Source organism: Pelodiscus sinensis, chromosome 6 (assembly GCF_049634645.1).
Source record: "Pelodiscus sinensis isolate JC-2024 chromosome 6, ASM4963464v1, whole genome shotgun sequence".
NCBI classification, from domain to species: domain Eukaryota; kingdom Metazoa; phylum Chordata; order Testudines; family Trionychidae; genus Pelodiscus; species Pelodiscus sinensis.
The window spans coordinates 81681858-81700389 of NC_134716.1; the positions used below are offsets into that span (position 1 = coordinate 81681858).

General features: G+C 45.4%; 2 protein-coding genes across 4 annotated transcripts in view; one reads left to right on the top strand and one right to left on the bottom strand.

Moving 5' to 3' along the window:
* Positions 1-1238: 1238 nt before the first annotated feature.
* On the bottom strand, positions 1239-9636 carry SERF1B (small EDRK-rich factor 1B). The gene is made up of 3 exons (XM_006124303.4): positions 9481-9636; positions 6352-6460; positions 1239-1419 (listed from the first exon to the last, which is right to left on the bottom strand). The coding sequence occupies exons 1-3, from the start codon at positions 9485-9487 to the stop codon at positions 1347-1349; spliced, it is 189 nt and encodes a 62-aa protein (XP_006124365.1). The 5' UTR covers positions 9488-9636; the 3' UTR covers positions 1239-1346.
* Positions 9637-11885: 2249 nt separating this feature from the next.
* The window catches only part of BDP1 (BDP1 general transcription factor IIIB subunit), a 91519-nt gene continuing 84872 nt past the window's right edge, over positions 11886-18532 (top strand). For all 3 annotated transcript variants that reach the window (XM_075932237.1, XM_075932239.1, XM_075932238.1), the window contains exons 1-3: positions 11886-12343; positions 15777-16320; positions 18186-18295. In XM_075932237.1, the coding sequence (XP_075788352.1) occupies positions 12117-12343; positions 15777-16320; positions 18186-18295 (881 nt within the window). In that variant the 5' untranslated portion in view covers positions 11886-12116. The remainder of the gene's footprint in view (positions 12344-15776; positions 16321-18185; positions 18296-18532) is intronic.

Below are 18532 nucleotides of genomic sequence, written 5' to 3' on the forward strand. Positions count from 1 at the left end.
GAGAAAGGATCAATAGTTCAAAGCATGTTTAAAGAGTCTTTTCCCTTCAATTACTTTTCCAAATTAGTCTAAATAATGAAATGTAACAGTTTCATATTAATGAAAGGGCTAGCTGACAGATCTGAGCATCCTCAGCTGAAAGGCAATGATCCATGGAGTTAAGACCATACATCTGTGGTTATGAGGTTGTTGCCCTTCCCACCCAGACAATTTTTAACTAAGTGAGGCTGAAGTAAAAAAGCTTGCAAGTAGATGTACTGTGGGAAAAGTTACAAGATTCATTAAATGAGCTACATCAGCTTAAGAGTCTTTTGAAAGTTAGTTGTTTGAGAAAGCTGCACTTTAAGTTAGTTTTTTAATTCAAGCCTAGCAAGAGGGATAAAGTAGGTACCATTTCAAGTTTACACTTCATGCAACATTTTATTGTAAAAATAATTTAAGATGAGATTTACAGTTTAGACCTTTACAAGTCTGAATGCATTGTACAAAGGTACTGGACTTTTAAATTAGTGTACCACTTTGAATGTCTGTTAACCATATTCATAACTTTCAAGTCTATCTGGTAAAACTATAGGTTTAATTGTTTAGTCACACAAGCCATTCAGTGAAGCCAACATTGTTAGTAAAATATGCAATTAAGCTACTACTAAAACTGGGGTGGGCAAAAGGCCATCAGCCTGCATCTGGCCTATCTAGCTCTTTGATCCAGCCCATGTAGAAGTTCCCAGTCCCGCCCCTTAACATGCTGCCTGAGAGCCCAGGATGTGGTGAACCCTTTCAACTGCTTCTATTTAGAGGGCTCACACTTTCTCCAGGTAACAGCAGCTGCAAGGAAGGTGAGAGCCCTTTAAATAGAAGCAGCTGAAAAGGCTTGTGCATTCCTGGCTCCCAGGCAATGTGCTAGCAGCAAGCCCTTTAAATAGGAGTTGAAAGGGCTCGCAGCTCTCCTACTAACATGATGTCTGGGAGCACAGGGAAGGCACAAGCTCTTTCAACTCCTGCTATTTAAAGGCCCCACCCCTTCCGCCTGAGGCCCTTTGACCACTTGAAAAAAAAAATCTTCAAGTGCTTTCCTCCCTCCCCCCCCCAAAAAAAATTGCCCATCCCCGACTAAACTATGTTAGTTACCATACTGAAGAACACTTGCAATTTAAAAACAGGTATTTCAGGTAACTTAAGTCATGATTTAGCTTGATAGCCAAAGTTCTAAATAAGTGCAAATTGAACAAGTCTGCATGTACAAGATAAACATTAACCATTTAATGGTAGGCTACTTTTACAAATAAGTCTGATCTTTTACGCCCTATAACTGTGTGTACTGGAACATTGTCATTTATGTAGCCAGTTTATTTTGCTTCTGCCTGCAGAGACTTCTTCTCGTTAGCTGCTTTCTGCTTTTGCTGCATGATTTCAGAGTCTCTGTAAAAAAAAAAAAAAAAAAAGACAGATGGAGTTAGAATACTGCAAGCTATAGAAAGTATTCCTTCACCATTATTAGGCTTCATCTTACTGTCTACTGGTTATTGTATTGCTTAAAACAAAAATGGAACAAAAATTAAATGGATCGGCATACAGTTCTAACAATATGGCTTTTCTGTAGCCACGTTTGAAGGCCTTTGCTAGGCCTGAACCAAAGCCACCTTCTTCAGTCAGAGCAGCAGCCATTAAATGGAAGGCCTGGAATCACTCACATTCCATCTATTTTGTATTAAAAAGTTTCACACCAGGCTGTAAGGAGGGGATTTTGCCCTGATAGCTCCCTGTTACCAAATGGGGGAAACAGATCTCAAGATGGGTAAAGAAAACTTAAGTAACCCCATTCTGCCTGGCAAGAAACTGCTTAGCAATAGACAATGTTGTGGAATCCTCATTCTATGATCATTGTCATTACAATTTCCTATTGTTTGTCTGTGTGATCTGTCTGGTTTGTAACTGTTGTATAATTAATTTTGCTAGGTGTAAATCAATTAAGGTGGTGGGGTATGATTGGTTAGATAATTATTGGTCAGTAAAGTTTTACTAAAATGATTGGTTAAGTTACAGCTATGCAAGACTCAGGTTTCAGTATATGAACTGGGGTCCAAGAAGGAGATAAGATCCCAAGTAACAGAAGCAGAAATAAGGAAGCAAAAGGCTGGAAGACGACCAAAGGGAGACAAGGAACTCCCAAGAAGAACTCACCTCCAAGACCCAGCCTAAGGTAAGAGCAGCCAGGACTCTCCTGCACAACCCAGATGTGCAGCAGCTAAGATCCAGAGAGACTGACCCTGCTTGGCCAACAGGGGGGAAGTCTTCCTATCTATCAGGAAGAGTGATAATGACACACTGGCTACGTCTACACTGGCCCCTTTTCCGTAAGGGGCATGTAAATTTCACCTATCGTCGTAGGGAAATCCGCGGGGGATTTAAATATCCCCCGCGGCATTTAAATAAACATGGCCGCCGCTTTTTTCCGGCTTTTAAAAAAGCCGGAAAAGAGCGTCTAGACTGGCCCCGATCCTCCGGAAAAAGCGCCCTTTTCCGGAGGGTCTTATTCTTACTTTGAAGTAAGAATAAGACCCTCCGGAAAAGGGCGCTTTTTCCGGAGGATCGGGGCCAGTCTAGACGCTCTTTTCCGGCTTTTTTAAAAGCCGGAAAAAAGCGGCGGCCATGTTTATTTAAATGCCGCGGGGGATATTTAAATCCCCCGCGGATTTCCCTACGACGACTGCTGAAATTTACATGCCCCTTACGGAAGAGGGGCCAGTGTAGACGTAGCCTGTGTGCTTAGCACGTGTATTCTGCTTGTTTGGGAATTGTCAATAAATAGAGGATAAGGAGATCACTGAGGCTCTTTCAGCGGCTGCAAAACCCACAGGAAGTTGTGCCCTGAGCCCTAGGAATTGGATAAGGGTGGGTGTGTAAATTAACAGGGTTCCACCTTGAGCCCTAGGAACTGAGTAAAGGTGTGTCCCTACAGTGTGGAAGGGTTAGAGAAATTTGTGTGGGTCACACAGTGGACCAATATCTAAGCTTAAATACTCATCAGGACAATAGACTGATGGCTCTGCAGAGCATTAGCCCACATACCAAGTCTATTTGCCTGCGTTTTATACACCTCTCTCTATGGAGAGATTTCCAGAGTAACACTGAAGTTCTAGTACGATACTGCTACAGCAGAAGGTACATACTATACATGAAATCAAGGACCAACATTTAAACCCTACCTGAAGTACTTATAATTTTGAGTTTGCCAATAATTGGCAGAAAACTGATCATCAAGACCAGGCACTGTCAATAGTTTTTCCATAGAGGTCACTCCCAAGATTCTGGAGAGTGGTTGCAGGCTGTACTCTTCCAGGATATTAATGGAGGGGGATATTAGTGGGGTCTGGAATGGAGGTTGGGTGCAAAAGGAAGGTTGGGTAAACAACTGGTATGCAGGAGGGAGACTGGGGTGTGGAAGGGAGTTTGGCAAAGGAGGCAGTTGTGATCTAGGGCAGGGGACTGGAATGCAGGATTTTGGTATGTGACCTAGCTAGGAGGGCCTTTTGGGGCAGGAGATGGGGGGATAGAAGGTTTGGTTATGGGGGGGAGGAGAGCAGAGAGTTGGGGAAGGGAGAGGCTGGGGTGCCAGAGGCAGGCTATGGCTGAAGGTGGCTTGCTGCTCCACTCCAGGAATGAGGGGGAGAAGGTTTCCCACACTACCCTGCTCCCAGCAAAAGTTCTTGGTTCCTATTGTCGGGAAACAGATTGGCCAATGGCGCTAAGATTTTGCTGGGGGAGGGGAGGGGCTAGAAATAGCATGAGAAGTCTCCTTCCCTTCTCAGCCATGCAGAGCTGAGAACAGCTGGCTTTCTAAAACATGAACTGATCTAAGCGTTCTAGCAAAGGGATATGGTGGCTTGGCAGGCCACATCTGGCCCACTGGCAGCCTATTGCCCACCCTGATCAAGACCATTTAGTATGGATCTCAAAACACAATCCACATTTTATAGTCAGTTCATGTAATTGATTAAATAATCAAGCCCCAACAAATGATTTAAGGTCATAAACCCTGAATCTTGTTCTCAGTAAAATCAAGAACAAATGCTTATCTGGTTGTAACAAAAGTAAAGCATTTCTCATCTTGTTACCCTTTAAATCAAGAGGCTGTGCCTCTAATTGGACAGGATGAGCCTAATTTTACTCTGAAGATAGCGATTTGCTGGACCAGTTTCAATTTGAAGCAGCTGGTATTTAATATTGCCTGGATCTTACTTTAGTACCAATTGTATTTACTGTGATGGTTCCCAAGAGATACTCAGGGGTGGGAGGCACCTCATCACTATCCACTGTTAGCATGAAGTAATCTTGTCTTTGCCTGACATGGATCACCTCCTGAAGTCAACAGCCTCTGGCAGCAACAGGCACACACAAATGCCTGAATACCTGGGAGTGTTTCCTGTAGCATCCATCCTCTGAATGTTACAAGATTACTAGTCTCCAAGTAACACTGCACACCAGCTCATAAGATTTGATTTAGAATCACCACTTTGCTTAACACTAAGACTAACTTTGTTTCCAATACAGGCAGTCCCTGAGTTACACGGATCTTACTTGTTGGATCAGCAGTTACAAACGGGGCTTCTCTCGCCCCGGAGGACTGGAGTAGCAGGACACCTAGATGCGCCGTTATCCCGCCGCCCGTGTCCTACGGGGTGAGAAAAGCTGCTCCGCATCTTCCTGGTCTGCTTGGGGGGAGGGGGGGGCGCCCAGCAGACCAGGGAGAGGCGGAGGACCGGGGCGGCGGGACCGTGGCACGTCTCGGTCCCGCTGCCTGCGACTCCCTGGTCTGCTGGGGGGGGGGTGGCGCAGCTAGTGTCCCCCCCCCCCCCAGCAGACCAGGCTTTTCTCGGGACCCCTGTGGTAGAGCAGCTGGGGCGCTGCCAGTTGGTCCCACAGCGCTGCTTTTGGTGCTACTGGACCAACCCGGCAGCACCCCAGTTGCTCTGCCCCAGGCGTCCTGATTCAGCCACTGCTGAAACTGTCCAGCAGCTGACTACAGGAAACCCGGGGCAGAGCAACTCTGCCTCGGGCTTCCTGTAGTCAGCCGCTGGTGAGTTTCAGCAGCGGTTGAATCTGGACACCAGTTCCGACTTCCATACAGATTCAACTTATGAACAAATCTACAGTCCCTATCTTGTACGTAACCCGGGGACTGCCTGTACTCAGTCACTTTACTATAGTATCAGATATAGCTAGAGAAATTAATGAACAAAACTACATGCTTTCCAAAGAGTAAGGAAGTTAGTAGCCTTTAAAGGCTACTTTTTTCAACCAAACCCACTGGATACCCCTTTTAAATGAAGTGAAGGCTCTCTTTCTCAATGAAGGGTCCCTACTTGAGTATCCCTTCTGTCCCCTCAAATATACTCAAGCAAACCTTTGATATGCACCTCAAAGAGGTTGTCTTCCCTGTTATGCATTTCTCTTCCTGTTTTTTCCCCTTACAATCCTTCACTTGTTTTCAGTTCAGAGGAATGCTAGGGGACTCAATTCATACATGAACACATCTCATTCACAGTATCTCATGTCCACTAGATAAAACTGCTCTTCAGGCTGATATGGCTAATTGCTTGGTTAGCAGGAACAGCTGTTTGCAAACATTTTGGTGGTGCCCAGACTGAATGGGAGAGAAGTGAGGCCTCTGGACCAACTCCCCAAATCCCACCCCATGACTCACCTGAAGGCTTTGAAAGGGAGTTTGGGTGGGGTAGTGGTGTGGACTCTGGTGGGTTGATACAACAAGAGTGCAGGCTCTGGCAGAGAATGGGTGCACCACATTTAATGGGACACCCCTTCTGGCAGTTCAGGGGTGGGGGAGAGCCTTCTCACACACATGCAGGCAGCAGTCCTGATGGAACCTAGCACCAAGCCACGAACATCCCTGGTGCTGGAGAACCACACGGCCCATATAACTCGCCATCTGTTTTTAGGCAAGTACTCAAAGTCTGGTCTCATCATGTGTGCCAATTTATTTTCCAGGAATTACACTCAGTCTCAAATCAAAAAAGGAAGAAAGAATATTCAGACTGTGCAACTGAACTTCCATTTTGGCACCTCAAGTGAGTGGCTGGGGAGTTATTGCCACTTTCCATTTTAGGAAGGAGTCAAAACCAAGGATTGCAGTAGAATCCAGAAGCATTTGAGGCCTGCTCATCAACCCACGATGGATTTAAACTCTAAATACTGGAGGGGAAACCAAGTCTGAGCAAATTAAAAATATTTGCAGAAGTTCAAAATAGGCAATTTACATATTGCTTATTTTTGTAACAAAAGCTTAAAGAATCACTCATCCTTCTGATCGGTTCCCTGTGTACTAGAGCTTACCTCTGTTTTCTCTGAGAAGCAGACAAACTATCCTCTTTCCTTTTCCCCTTGAGGGTCTCCTGGTTTTTCTTCAAATTTTTCTGGCGGGCAAGTTCACGCTGATTCCCACCTACACAATATCCAAGTTTATATATGTGTTGCAATTGCCATTCCTTACCTCCACTCTAAGATTGTATACTGACAGAGTAACATAGTACTTCAAGACAAAACTCAGTAAAAATCATTATTAAAACCACTCTTCGAGGTTTCTCTCTCCAAGTTTAGATTCACAAGACAAATTCTGCAAAGCAAAACAGCAACACTTCTATGAAGCAAGGAAGTGCTAGAGCTTCCCAAATTTAACAAAGAGAATTTATATTTTCCCCTGTAGAAACACCCAAGGCTATGTCTAGACTGCCATGGTTTTCCAGAAATGCTTTTAATGGAAAAGTTTTCCATTAAAAGCATTTTTGGAAAAGAGCGTCTAGATTGGCATGGACGCTTTTCTGCAAAAAGTGCTTTTTGTGGAAAAGCATCCATGCCAATCTAGACGCTTTTCCGCAAAAAAACCCCGATCGCCATTTTCGCAATTGGGGCTTTTTTGCGGAAAACAAATGAGCTGTCTACACTGGCCCTTTCGTGCAAAAGTTTTGCGCAAAAGGACTTTTGCCTGAACAGGAGCAGCATAGTATTCCGCAAGAAGCACTGATTTTCCAGTAGGAAGTCAGTGCTTTTGCAGAAATTCAAGCTGCCAGTGTAGACAGCTGGCAAGTTTTTCTGGAAAAGTGGCTGATTTTCCGGAAAAACTGGCCAGTCTAGACACAGCCCTAAATGTTTTGTAAAAGTGTTCTTAGGCACTTCAGCTTCAGGCAGACTTGTGGCATGGAAGAGTTCTGCAATATATAAAGCAGTTCACGCTAAGTTAGAAGTAAGTTTGGAAAGTTTAGATTTTTCTCTCTCAATAAGTGTTGATTTCACTATGAAGGGACAAAAGTATGAAAATAATCCAAGTTTAGTTTAGTCCAATTATTAAAGTTTTACACATACCAGGCCAAACCTGTAAGTTCGTTACACACTGAACATTAGGGGTATATCTACATAGTAGTGTTATTTCAGAACTGATGTTATGCCACAAGACCAGTCCTCACCCACACTACAAGCAGTTGTTTCGACATAATATTGAGCTGGAGAAATTCTTACTCTGACTCCTGTAGCCTTCATTTTACAAGGAGCAAGAGAAGTTGGAGAAAGACTGCTCTCAGACTTCCTGCTATGTAGACAGCACCAAAAGCTGAAAGCTACTTCAACTTTAGTAGCTCAAGTGGTTTAGCTTATTTTGGCTTCAGTCCTGCTGTACAGATGTGCCCTATGATTGCTCAGTATAGCAGAAAAGTCTCCAGAACCACTGTGCCTTTTCAATGGCTATTTTAGGACAGTCAACAAGCAGTATACTCATGCCCATCTACATTTATAAGTACTTTTGAATTGGAGGAGATGGTACAGTACACATCCTCCATGCCTGTTTCTGGCTTCAAATTGTGCCCACTACACCACATCTCTTCATAAAGAGATTGAGAGCACCATTTAACTGGCCATAAGCCTACACAGCTTCCTTTTAAGGCTGGAGGGCATTTGTGAGAAAGTTTGCTCTTAACCCAGTTCTCTCAGAAGCTTGAATTACTACAGTGAATCCAAGCTACAGGTTTAGAAAGGGAGCTGAATATAACATCTCCCAAATTGAAATTCAAAACAGACAACTTCAAGGACAAGGACATTGTCTCAGTGACCTGATTACCTACATCCTACTTCAAAGGCCTTTTAAGACTACACTTGAAAGAATCCTCTGAACTGTCATTCATGCTTAAATTTGACACTTTACACCTAAGTTTGAATAAAGATGCTAATTATCTTACCCATTACAAAGATAGCTTCCCCAATTATCACCTCTAATATCATTAGCTCACAGACATTTACCTCCCCCTCCCTCATCCCCTTTCTGTTCTGAAATTTGATTTGTCCTTTTCATAGGTGTTCTTTTGTAATTGTATCCTTTGGTATATATGGTTGACAATTTTCTTCCACTATTTGATCTGAGGAAGAGGGTCTGGCCCACGAAAGCTCATCACCTAATAAACCATCTTGTTTAAAGTGCTACATAGTCCTGTGTTTTGTTTCAGCTACACCAGACTAACACAAGCTACATTTCTATCAACTTAAATGAAGTCACTGATAATTACTACTATAATGTGTACTCCAGTTTTCCATTAATACAGTCAAATGGCACTCCAACACCTAATTCTGAGCAATATGGCTTCCGGCAACACCTTCTAGTTGTGGCACAATTTATGTTTTCGTTTGCTTTTTCGCCAATTATTTTGCTTAATTAATGAAGACACCATCTGACAGGGATTAATTAAGCAGGGTTGCTACTAGATAGTTAGTAGCCATTTAAGGACATTCCTAGCCTGACAGCCAGCAATTAAACTTGAGTTACTAGCTTGACTGACCAGTGGCTCTCACACAGCCCTGCAAAGTCCACCCAGGAGAAAACACTGCTTTGCTCTAAACTGCCCACACCTGTCAGACTGACTTCAGGGACAGCATTGAGTGTGGGGACCCCTGTCTTCTGTAAGCTGTGCGCTTCAGAAATGTAAATGCTACCAGGCTGATTGGAGCTAGGCTTGGTTGCTAGTGGCGGTGCACGGTCACACACTTCAGGGCACATAGAAGTTGTTTTGCACATGAAGGAATAAGAATCCACAGGTGGGTGGACGAGATTTGTGGGCCCAGGCTGGGGACCCCCGTCGGGACAGGCCCCACCTTCACAGCCACTGAGGTCTCCCTCCAGGAACACTCATCTTACAGAAAGGAACAAGCGGAGTCACCAGGGAGCCAGGTCACAGTGCGACAGCCAGCGGGCCCAAGTCCGGCCCGCCGCGTTCACCCGCGCCGGTACCGTGGAGATCAAAGGGAGGCCGCCACCCCGCGGGCCCGGCCGCTCCTGCCGCTGGAGGGTGGACGGGCCCGCTATGGCGCCGAAGAAGCCTGCAGGGCTTAGCGGGGAGAAGAGGCGCCTCGTGACGGGCCCGCCCCAGAGCCGGTGGGCCCCGCTCTCACAGCCATCCGCGGGGCCGGCAGGCCGATACTTACGGGCCATCTCGAGGCAAGATCCCGGCCACGGCGCACGGAAAAGAACCTCAACCACTTCACCCAGGCACTGCGACTGCCAGAACCTTCTTCCGCCGCCCCCTCAGCACCTTATATAGGGAAACGTCTCTAGGCGTCACAAATATGCAGACGTCACCATACCGCCTCCTCATCCCCAAGCTTTAGATAGGAGCCACCGAGCGGTGGGAGAGTCGCCAACAATGCGCATGCGCAACCAGCTGTGTGTACAGCCTGCTGCTGCTTTGAGAGGCTAGGCTGGGCTTCAGTGAGTCTGTTGTGCTGCGGTTGTGGACATGCGCATTCAAACGATAGTCAGGGTGTGTCCGAGTCTCCTTCTTGTGGTTTCGAACGTTTTCCTCCGAATTCCGGAAGATTTTTTAAATGGTTTTTAAATCTCGGCTTGACAAAGCCCTGGCAGGGATGATTTAGTTGGGATTGGTCCTGCTTTGGACACAGAATTAGACTCATGCATACCTCCCCAGCAACACAGAAACATCCCAGTCCCTGTTCAGATAACAAGGGCAAATGTATTATAAGGAGAACATACAAACTTATCTGTTTACATCATAGTATCATATTGACTTCTTTTTCATTATGGCTATTTTTCACTCTATTTTAAAATCTGAACAATTTTTCAAAACATTTTTTAAACTAACTTGGGCAGTTTTCCTCTGTTCCATTTTTTTCTTTTCTTTTTACAGAGTTTAGAACATAACCATACTGGGTCAGACCAAAGGTCCATCTAGCCCAGGATCCTGTCTGCTTCTGCTGACAGTGGCCAATACCAGATGCCCCAGAGAAACAGAGGCTAGGGATACCATTCCTACCCATCCTGGCTAATAGCCATTTATGGACCTAACCTTCATGAATCTATCTAGCTCTTTTTTGAACCTCATTAAAGGTCTAGCCTTCACCGCATCCTCTGGCAAGGAGTTCCACAGGCTGACTGTGCGCTAAGTGAACAAAAACTTCTTTTTGTTTGTTTTAAACCTGCTGCCTATTAATTTCATTTGGTGACCCCTAGTTCTTTTATTGTGGGAATAAGTAACTTTTTCTTACTAACTTTTTCCATATCAGTCATGATTTTATAGATCTCTATCACATCCCCACTTAGGGTATGTCTACACTGCCACCGTAGTTTGAACAAGGGTGGCTAATGTAGGCATTCAAACTTGCAAATGAAGCCTGGGATTTAAATATCCCGGGCTTTATTTGCAAGTTCCCGGGTGCCGCCATTTTTAAATGCCCCGTAGTTCGAACTCCCTGCCCGCGGCTACACGCGGCACGGACTAGGTAGTTTGAATTAAAGCTCCTAATTGTAACTACCGTTACTTCTGCAATGAGGAGTATAATGAGAATAATTTCCTATTAACGCATGGCTCAAACAACATCCTAGGGTTTTATTTACAAAAAGCAGCAAGGAAAGAATTAGTGAGGAAATGCTTGCTTAAACTACTATTTACTTGTATAGAAGTAGTTATACCACAGGACACAAGGCCTGCATCTACACTTGGTTGTTGAAATGGACAGGCTCAAGTTAGAAACTTGGTGCTGGAATTCTCTACAAATATCTTCATGAGCTAGAGGATGAGATTTCCCAGTGAGCCAACTCACAGTTTACCTCATAGAACCAAACTCTAAACAAGCCACTGTTATTGTAGTTCTCTCTGTTAGAATTTATTATTTTAATTACGCAGCTCAGCTTTCCTTGCCATATTTCACTTCATAAGAAGGCACCATTTGGTTGCCGCTAAGGGTGGCTCACAAGAAACAGGAGCAGAAAAAAATTCTGATAAGTTACTTTACTAAGAATAAGAATTGGTTAATAAATCTGTGACATTCTCAAATATATTTACTTACAAGCTGCTTTATACCAGAAAAAAAAAAAACCCCGCAAGCACATTGTTTTGAGTGCCCAGAGCAGCCAGTAAGGAGTAAATGATGGGGAGGGGGGGGGGGGGAATGGCTCGGCTGGTCACTCCTACTGGGCTTAGGGTTAGTTCCATCTGGACTGGTAGGGGGGACAGACGGGAGACTCTCGTCCCCTGTAAAGAGCAGCTGGAGCAGGATCACCTCCAGAAATGTCCCTTGGCTGAAGGAAGCTGTGCGCCGTCTCCTTCCTGGCCCCATAGCTCCTCAGCCATGGAACGAGCTTCTCCCTCATCTACCGAACCCCTGTGCATCTGCCTCCCCCGCATACCCACTGGGATGCGAACAGGTAACCCGTTAACCTGTGCTTTATAACTCGCGATACGCAGCGCTAGCTTGTCCCTTTCGGCGCTCCGTCCTACTAGCTGTGTTCGCCACCTCCGCTGGTTACGGAAGGGGGGGAGGACGTTGTACTTGCTCGGGCTTTTGACGCGTCACGTGGCCGCGTGGTTGCCCCTTTGCCGGTCGCAGGATGATGACATTTGGATGCGCCAGGCTCTGTGCAGGGCGGGGTGCGGGAGGCTCTGCCCGGTGTGCGGCAAGGGAGATGAAGCGGCGGCGCCGGCGGAGCGAGACGTTCGGCTCTAGCGCTTTCCTGGCCGCGCGGGAGTGACCCTCGGGCTGTCACGGGCCGCGCCGAGCGCTCCTCTCCCCCCTCCCCGAGCGAGGGAACGGGGGCAGCCGGCACCATGTTCCGCCGAGCCCGGCTCAGCGTGAAGCCGAATGTGAGGCCGGGGGGCAGGGGCGGCGGCGGCCCGAGCGCCCCGTCGGCCCCGGAGCCGCAGCGCGGCCAGGATTCCGCGTCCCCGCCGGCGAGGACAGAGCCGCCGTCTAGCGCGACAGCCTCTCCCGAAGCCGCTGCCGCTCCTCGGCCGGACCCCCCGCCCCAGCCGGAGGGGGAGCAGCCCGCGGGCAGGTAAGTCCCGCAGCTCGCGCAGTCGCGCTGTGTAAGGGGGAGCCGGGAGGGCGCTGCTTGGAAATCTCACTCACTCCTATCGGCTCCCCGTGCCTGGAAAGCTCTGGGAGCTGCCTCTTTACCATCATGGGCAAGAGCCTACGTGCCCCAGCTCTCCACATTGTGCTTCACACCGCAGCTCCAGTGCTTGGAAGCTGTCAAGTGCCCAACACTTCTTCCGCGTTTGTCTCCCTTTATTGCAGGAGACCTTTTTCTTGTCTGAAGGTGGTTCCCTCATTGGCTTGGGTTTGTTGTGTTTGAAGTTGAGAAATGTATATTACTGCAGGATGAGAGGGCACTATTGGCTATGTCTAAGATTATGAAGAATGCAACGAATACCAGCTCTTGGTTTAGAAATAAATGTCTATAGCAGTGGTTCCCAATCTTTTTGATATTGGAGATCAGTAAACCCATTCACAAGCTTTTGGAGGACCAGTAACATTTATTTGCATATTTATTAAGCAAATGATGAATATGCAAATAAATTGTGTTGCTGGCCCTACTTGTCTGGAGGGTTGTTCCGCCTCTCCCCCCCGCCTCCTGGCCCCAATCCTGGCTGCTTTATCAGCCGGTGCTGGCTCCCCCAGCTGCGTCCAGTGCCGGGCATTCTGCATCACTGTACACAGCACCCGGCGGGTTGTTCCACACCCCCCTCGACCCAAATCCCGGCCGCTTTATTGGCCAGCGCTGTCTGGTGCTGGGCGTTCTGCATTGGTGTGCACAGCACCCAGCCTTTTCTCTGTGCCCTAGTGCCCGCCAGATCTAGCCCCACCACTCGGGAGCATGCCTGGCAGAGACGCCGCAGTGGCAGGCTCTCTCCCAAGAGGGCCACGCTGCTGCGCTCAGCTGCGCGGAGTGCTGTTACCCCATCACACAAATTAATAGGATCGTGCGCGATAATTTTTCTAAGGACTGGTATTCGTTTTTTAATAGGACCAGTATTCCTTTTCTAACAGTAGGACCAGTACTGGGCCGCAGACCACACTTTGGGAAATGTTAGTCTATAGGTATCTTTTGTACATATATATTATTACTTTATATCATAGTCTCCAATCTTGCAATGATAAACATCGTGTAGAAGAGCCTGAAGTAAACTGATACCTGCCTAGGTTCAGGGGTTCTCTTAGGTGGAAAACAATGCTGGATTGGGCCGCAACTTTAATATTTATGGTTGAAATTAGTACTTTGGAGTTTAGTGTTGATTTCCCAAGGGCTGAATAATTTTCTTTTTTATAAGTACAAACCTATTTCTATTAGTATATCAGTAGCCCCTAGGAAGTTATCATATCTGCTTTTCTATCACACCTTACAAACATAGAGCACTAGAAACTGTAACGATGATTAAATCTGTGACTAGATATTGCTTTTGATTTGCATGGTTCCCATTGAAATCAATGGTGGAGGTCATCAGCATACAGTGTAAGAAAAGTATACTGCTTCTAGTCGTGTAACACTGAAATTTGAGGTAGGGAGGTTAAATTTAAATTAATGGGCTAATCGAATAGTTGATGCAATTTGTGTCAGGCTCCATGCAGTGTTTCAAAGCAGTAGTGCTGACCTTGGGCTCCATGCAGCACTGCTGCTTTGAAATGCCAAATGCAGCCCGGGGCCAGCTGAAGACCTGGGCTACACACAGTCTTTCAAAGTGGCAGGCTCTGGGCTCCATGTGGCATTGCTGCTTTGAAGCACCCTTTTTCTGATAGAGGCAGCAAGGAGGGGTGGGGGAAAGAAACTAGTCGACTACTTGTTCATATCCCTAATTTGAGGAGGGGCATTAATAAACAGCAGAAAACAGTTTTATGTACCACAATTTTGGTGGCTGTTTATGAATTAGGATGAACAACGCTTTCTTGGATTTACACCTAGAGTTAAAGAAACAGTCTCGATTAAAATCACTTAGTACTTTGTCCATTTTAAAGTGTCTAAATGACTTTAGCTCAGAGTTTGAAAAATATACCTGACATTTTATGGAATTGTTTTTTATTCAGACTTGACATTCCTGATACTTTGAAAGTTAAAAATACAACCAGGGACAAACCTTCCAGGCCTCCTTTATAGATCATTCAGAAACACAAAAAGTGCACAAGTCTTAATAAAAAAAAAAATCTTTTCATTCACCACTGTTGTATAGGGATGTCAATGTGTAGATGACTACACAATTAACCAATAAGCCTGGGCTTATCAATTAATCCCGTTGACTACATGCATTTCGCCTCCCCGCATATCAGAGGCAGCAAGGTTGGGGGAGGCAGGAGCTGGTGCCTGTGAGGAGTCAGCTTTTAAGATGGCTCCCCACGAGTACCAGATTCTGTTGAGCTGCCTGCCACCCCCCATCCCTGCACTGCTGCCTCTGATAAAGGCTGCTGCTGCCCCATGCTGCTGTCTCTGGTACGGAAGCACAGGGTGGCAGGCAGGAACTTGTCTGTGCAGGGGATCATTTTTTAAACCATATCCTCTCGAAAGAAGCTCCTGCCTGCCAACCTGTGCTGCTTGCAGTGACAGGGGACTTTGTGGGTGTGGAGTCGGAGTACACTGACTCCAGCCCTGTCCCCAGGGACTATCGAATAGTCATGTAGCTATTTAATGTGATTACAGCACTATTCAATTACACACTATCTAATGTCCCTGCTGCTGTATCTTGACCAAGCAATGATCAGCAGTTGAGGCACTGGACTGGTCTGCAGAGTTAGGAAGATAACAGTGCTTTGGTTTGCACTTTGGTTTGTGTTGGGAATACTGTCTTTGCAACTTGAAGTGTTGAAAAATATAGTTTCATTTTAAATAAAAGTTTAAAATCGTACTCACCTAGGAAAGGCTGCTGACTATACTTGGTATAGATAGACAGTGAAACTTGAGTGATTTCTTGTCAGTTTCACTCAGGGTTTTAAGCATTTACATAGTGATATATTTGGGTTGCAAATACTGCAGAGGAATTTGATTAAATTAAGACTTTTTCCTGACATCTAAAATTGTAAAAACAGTTGTTACATCTGATTTTATTAAACACTTTTATACAATTTCAATTTTGGGCATTAACTATTCTCCAGTATTTTATTACACTTATAGATCACCAGGTATGGTGAGACTGAAGGTAAAGAGCATTTCATAAAAAAACGAGTCTGACTACTTAAATGTTAATCACAACTGCTATGAACTTAATACTGTTTTGAGGACTCTTATTTTTGGAAGATTGAATATTTTCTTAATGTACAAGGCAGCATTCAATGTGTTTTGGTTTGGTTAAATATGGGTTCTTGGGTAAGGTTCTCAAATAGTAATATTTTTTCTTTAGTACTGTATTTAGGCTTTAGATGTACTCCACTCAATGCCATCTTAAAAGTAGCAAAACTATGATTGTAAGGATTAGAGTAAAATATGTTTTAATTTTCTACAGAGATGAAAAGACTGGTGGTGCAAATGATGACGAAGTTAAAAAACCTGCAGATACACCCTTACAGAGAAGAAAACGAATATCCACTATGCCTAATCTGGCAAAACCCAGAGTTACACTTCCATCTGCACAACGTTCAGTATCAAAGTCTTCTCAAAAACAAATACCTCAGTCTTCTGTTAATGGTAACTCTTCACTTCAGAAGGAATCAGAAAAGACCAATGCAGAATGCTCTCCAAAGTCTCCCATGTTGCCTGAAAAGAAAACACCTGTCCCACAAGTGCCACAATTTTCTCCACTTAAAAAATCAGTGAGCCGAGAGCCAAATGTGAGTGTAAGTGCTCTAAAAAATGATGAAGTTCTCCAGAAGAACTCACTGTGCCCTCTCAAGGAGAGACCCTCCCAAGGGAGACCCACACAGGGGGAAATGCCACATACAAAACCACCTCTAACAAAAAATAAACAAAAGTGCTCAGACCGTGAAAGAATCCTCAAAGCTCAGAAGTTAAGAGAGATGCTCAAAGAAGAGCTGAAGAAAGAGAAGATGGTAAGGTCCTGCTTTTGGCACTTGGGGCAGATCAGAAACGGAAAAGGGGATCAACATTTGCCAGGTCCCTGTGGGTCAATTCCAGTATGTTCTGCTATTTTAAAGCGACTGTGATGTCAGCAGCATTGTACTGGCAACCTGTGCAGGGTGTAGTAGCTCTTATACTATCACAAGGAGTGAGTGTTCTTTGGTATAAAATTGATAATTTTTTTTAAGATGGTGATGGGGCGGTTCTATTAGTGGACCTTCATCTGAAGACCCCAGCTAACATGTCAGTCAGAATGCTGATTTGTTTTTACTATATACTTTTATAATTAGTAATCACAGCAGATGGGATGAGGACTTGGCTTTTTTGTTATGTAGTCAACTTCGTTGACTCAGTTCTGTTACCTTGGACAGCTCACTTCACTTCTATTGTTCTATTAGCTCAACTGTAAAATGGTGAATGTTGGTTATTTTTTGAGGATGTTAACATTTAATAACTATTCAACCTCATGAGAGTCTAATGAAAACAGAGTAGAGCAGCACAATGTAAGATTTGTATGTTTCAATAAAGAAGACAAATATAAGAAGGGGACAAAAGGCAGCAGTTTTCCTTTAGGTGGCTAAATCAACTTGAAAATTAATTTTTAAAAAAATGGTTTCATATACTATAACAAGTCCTTATTCTCACTGCCAACAACAATAATTGAAAAAAGCCACACACAATAGCAGGTCAGGAGCATTCATAGTTATCTAAAAGTGCTTTTAACTATTTTTTAACTAACAGTTCATTTTTAGAAGTTGAATCTATCATTTATATGAGAACTCAGCAGCTGCAATCCTGTGGAAATACAGGCAGTCCCCGGGTTACGTACAAGATAGAGACCGTAGGTTTGTTCTTAAGTTGAATTTGTATGTAAGTCGGAACTGGCGTCCAGATTCAGCCACTGTTGAAACTGACCAGCAGCAGCTGAATCGGACACGCCTGGGGCAGAGCAGCTGGGGTGCTGCTGGGTTGGTCCTGCAGCGCCACTCCTCGGCGCTACTGGACCAACCCAGCAGCACCCCAGCTGCTCTGCCCCAGGTGCTCCCAAGTCAGCCACTGCTGGTCAGTTTCAACAGCAGCTGACTTAGGGACGCCTGGGGCAGAGCAGCTGGGGTGCTGCTGGGTTGGTCCAGTAGTGCCACAGCTCGGCGCTGTGGGACCAACCCGGCAGCCCCCCAGCTGCTCTACCCCAGGCGTCGGCGAGAAAAGCCTGGTCTGCTGGGGGGGAGGGGGCGCACTAGCTGCGCCCTCCCCAGCAGACCAGGGAGACGCGGAGCGACTTTTCTCACCGCGGAGGATGCGGGCGGCGGGATTGCGGCGCATCTCGGCGGTCCCGCCGCCCGCGTACTCTGCGGTGAGAAAAGTCACTCCGCATCTCCCTGGTCTACTGGGGGGGCGCTAGCTCTGCGTCTCCCTGGTCTGCTGGGGGGAAGCGCTCCCCGCGCCGCCAGAGGCGGCGACAGTGGGGGAGGCACCCCGCACTAGCTGTGCCCCCCCCGTTCGTAATTAGGAGTCCGACTTAAGTCGAACTGACGTAACCCGGGGACTGCCTGTATGTGTTTTATTTTGAATTAGGCAAAGGTAAAACACTATCTGAAGAGCCTTAGGCTTCTTGATTTAGCACAACTCAGTTGTTCTAGTCTCTGACACTAGTGTCTTGGATTCTGGATCTACACATTGAAACCCACTCAGAGCATAACATCTCTTGAGAAACCAAGTCAAGTGAGGTTGATGGTGTCTTTGAGAAAGGGATGCTGTAAATAAGTTACACAATTTGTTTTCTCTAACATGATTGTAAGTAAAGAAAAATCTAAATAAATGTGTATTTGGTATGCAGAAAAGATGGCAAAATAGACCTACAATAATTGAAGGAAAAACTCCACCAGATCCTTCCAAAATGACAATGAGAGACTTAATATACTACCTGCCAGAAAACAATCCTATGAAGTAAGTACAGTTCTTTTAAAGGTAAATTATTTTTGTCTGTGTGTACTCATTTAATCCTATGTGAAAAGTACTATACAGCTAGTCTTGAATACTGAAGTCATGTTTATCTGTAGAACAGATAAAAGCCTGAGTAGTGGCAGGATAAGCTTGTGAATACTGTATCGCTATTACTTTGTATTTGTATTGTAGTCGGGAGTAGGGTCTTGAGTTAAGTTCTGTACAAACAAATGGAGACAT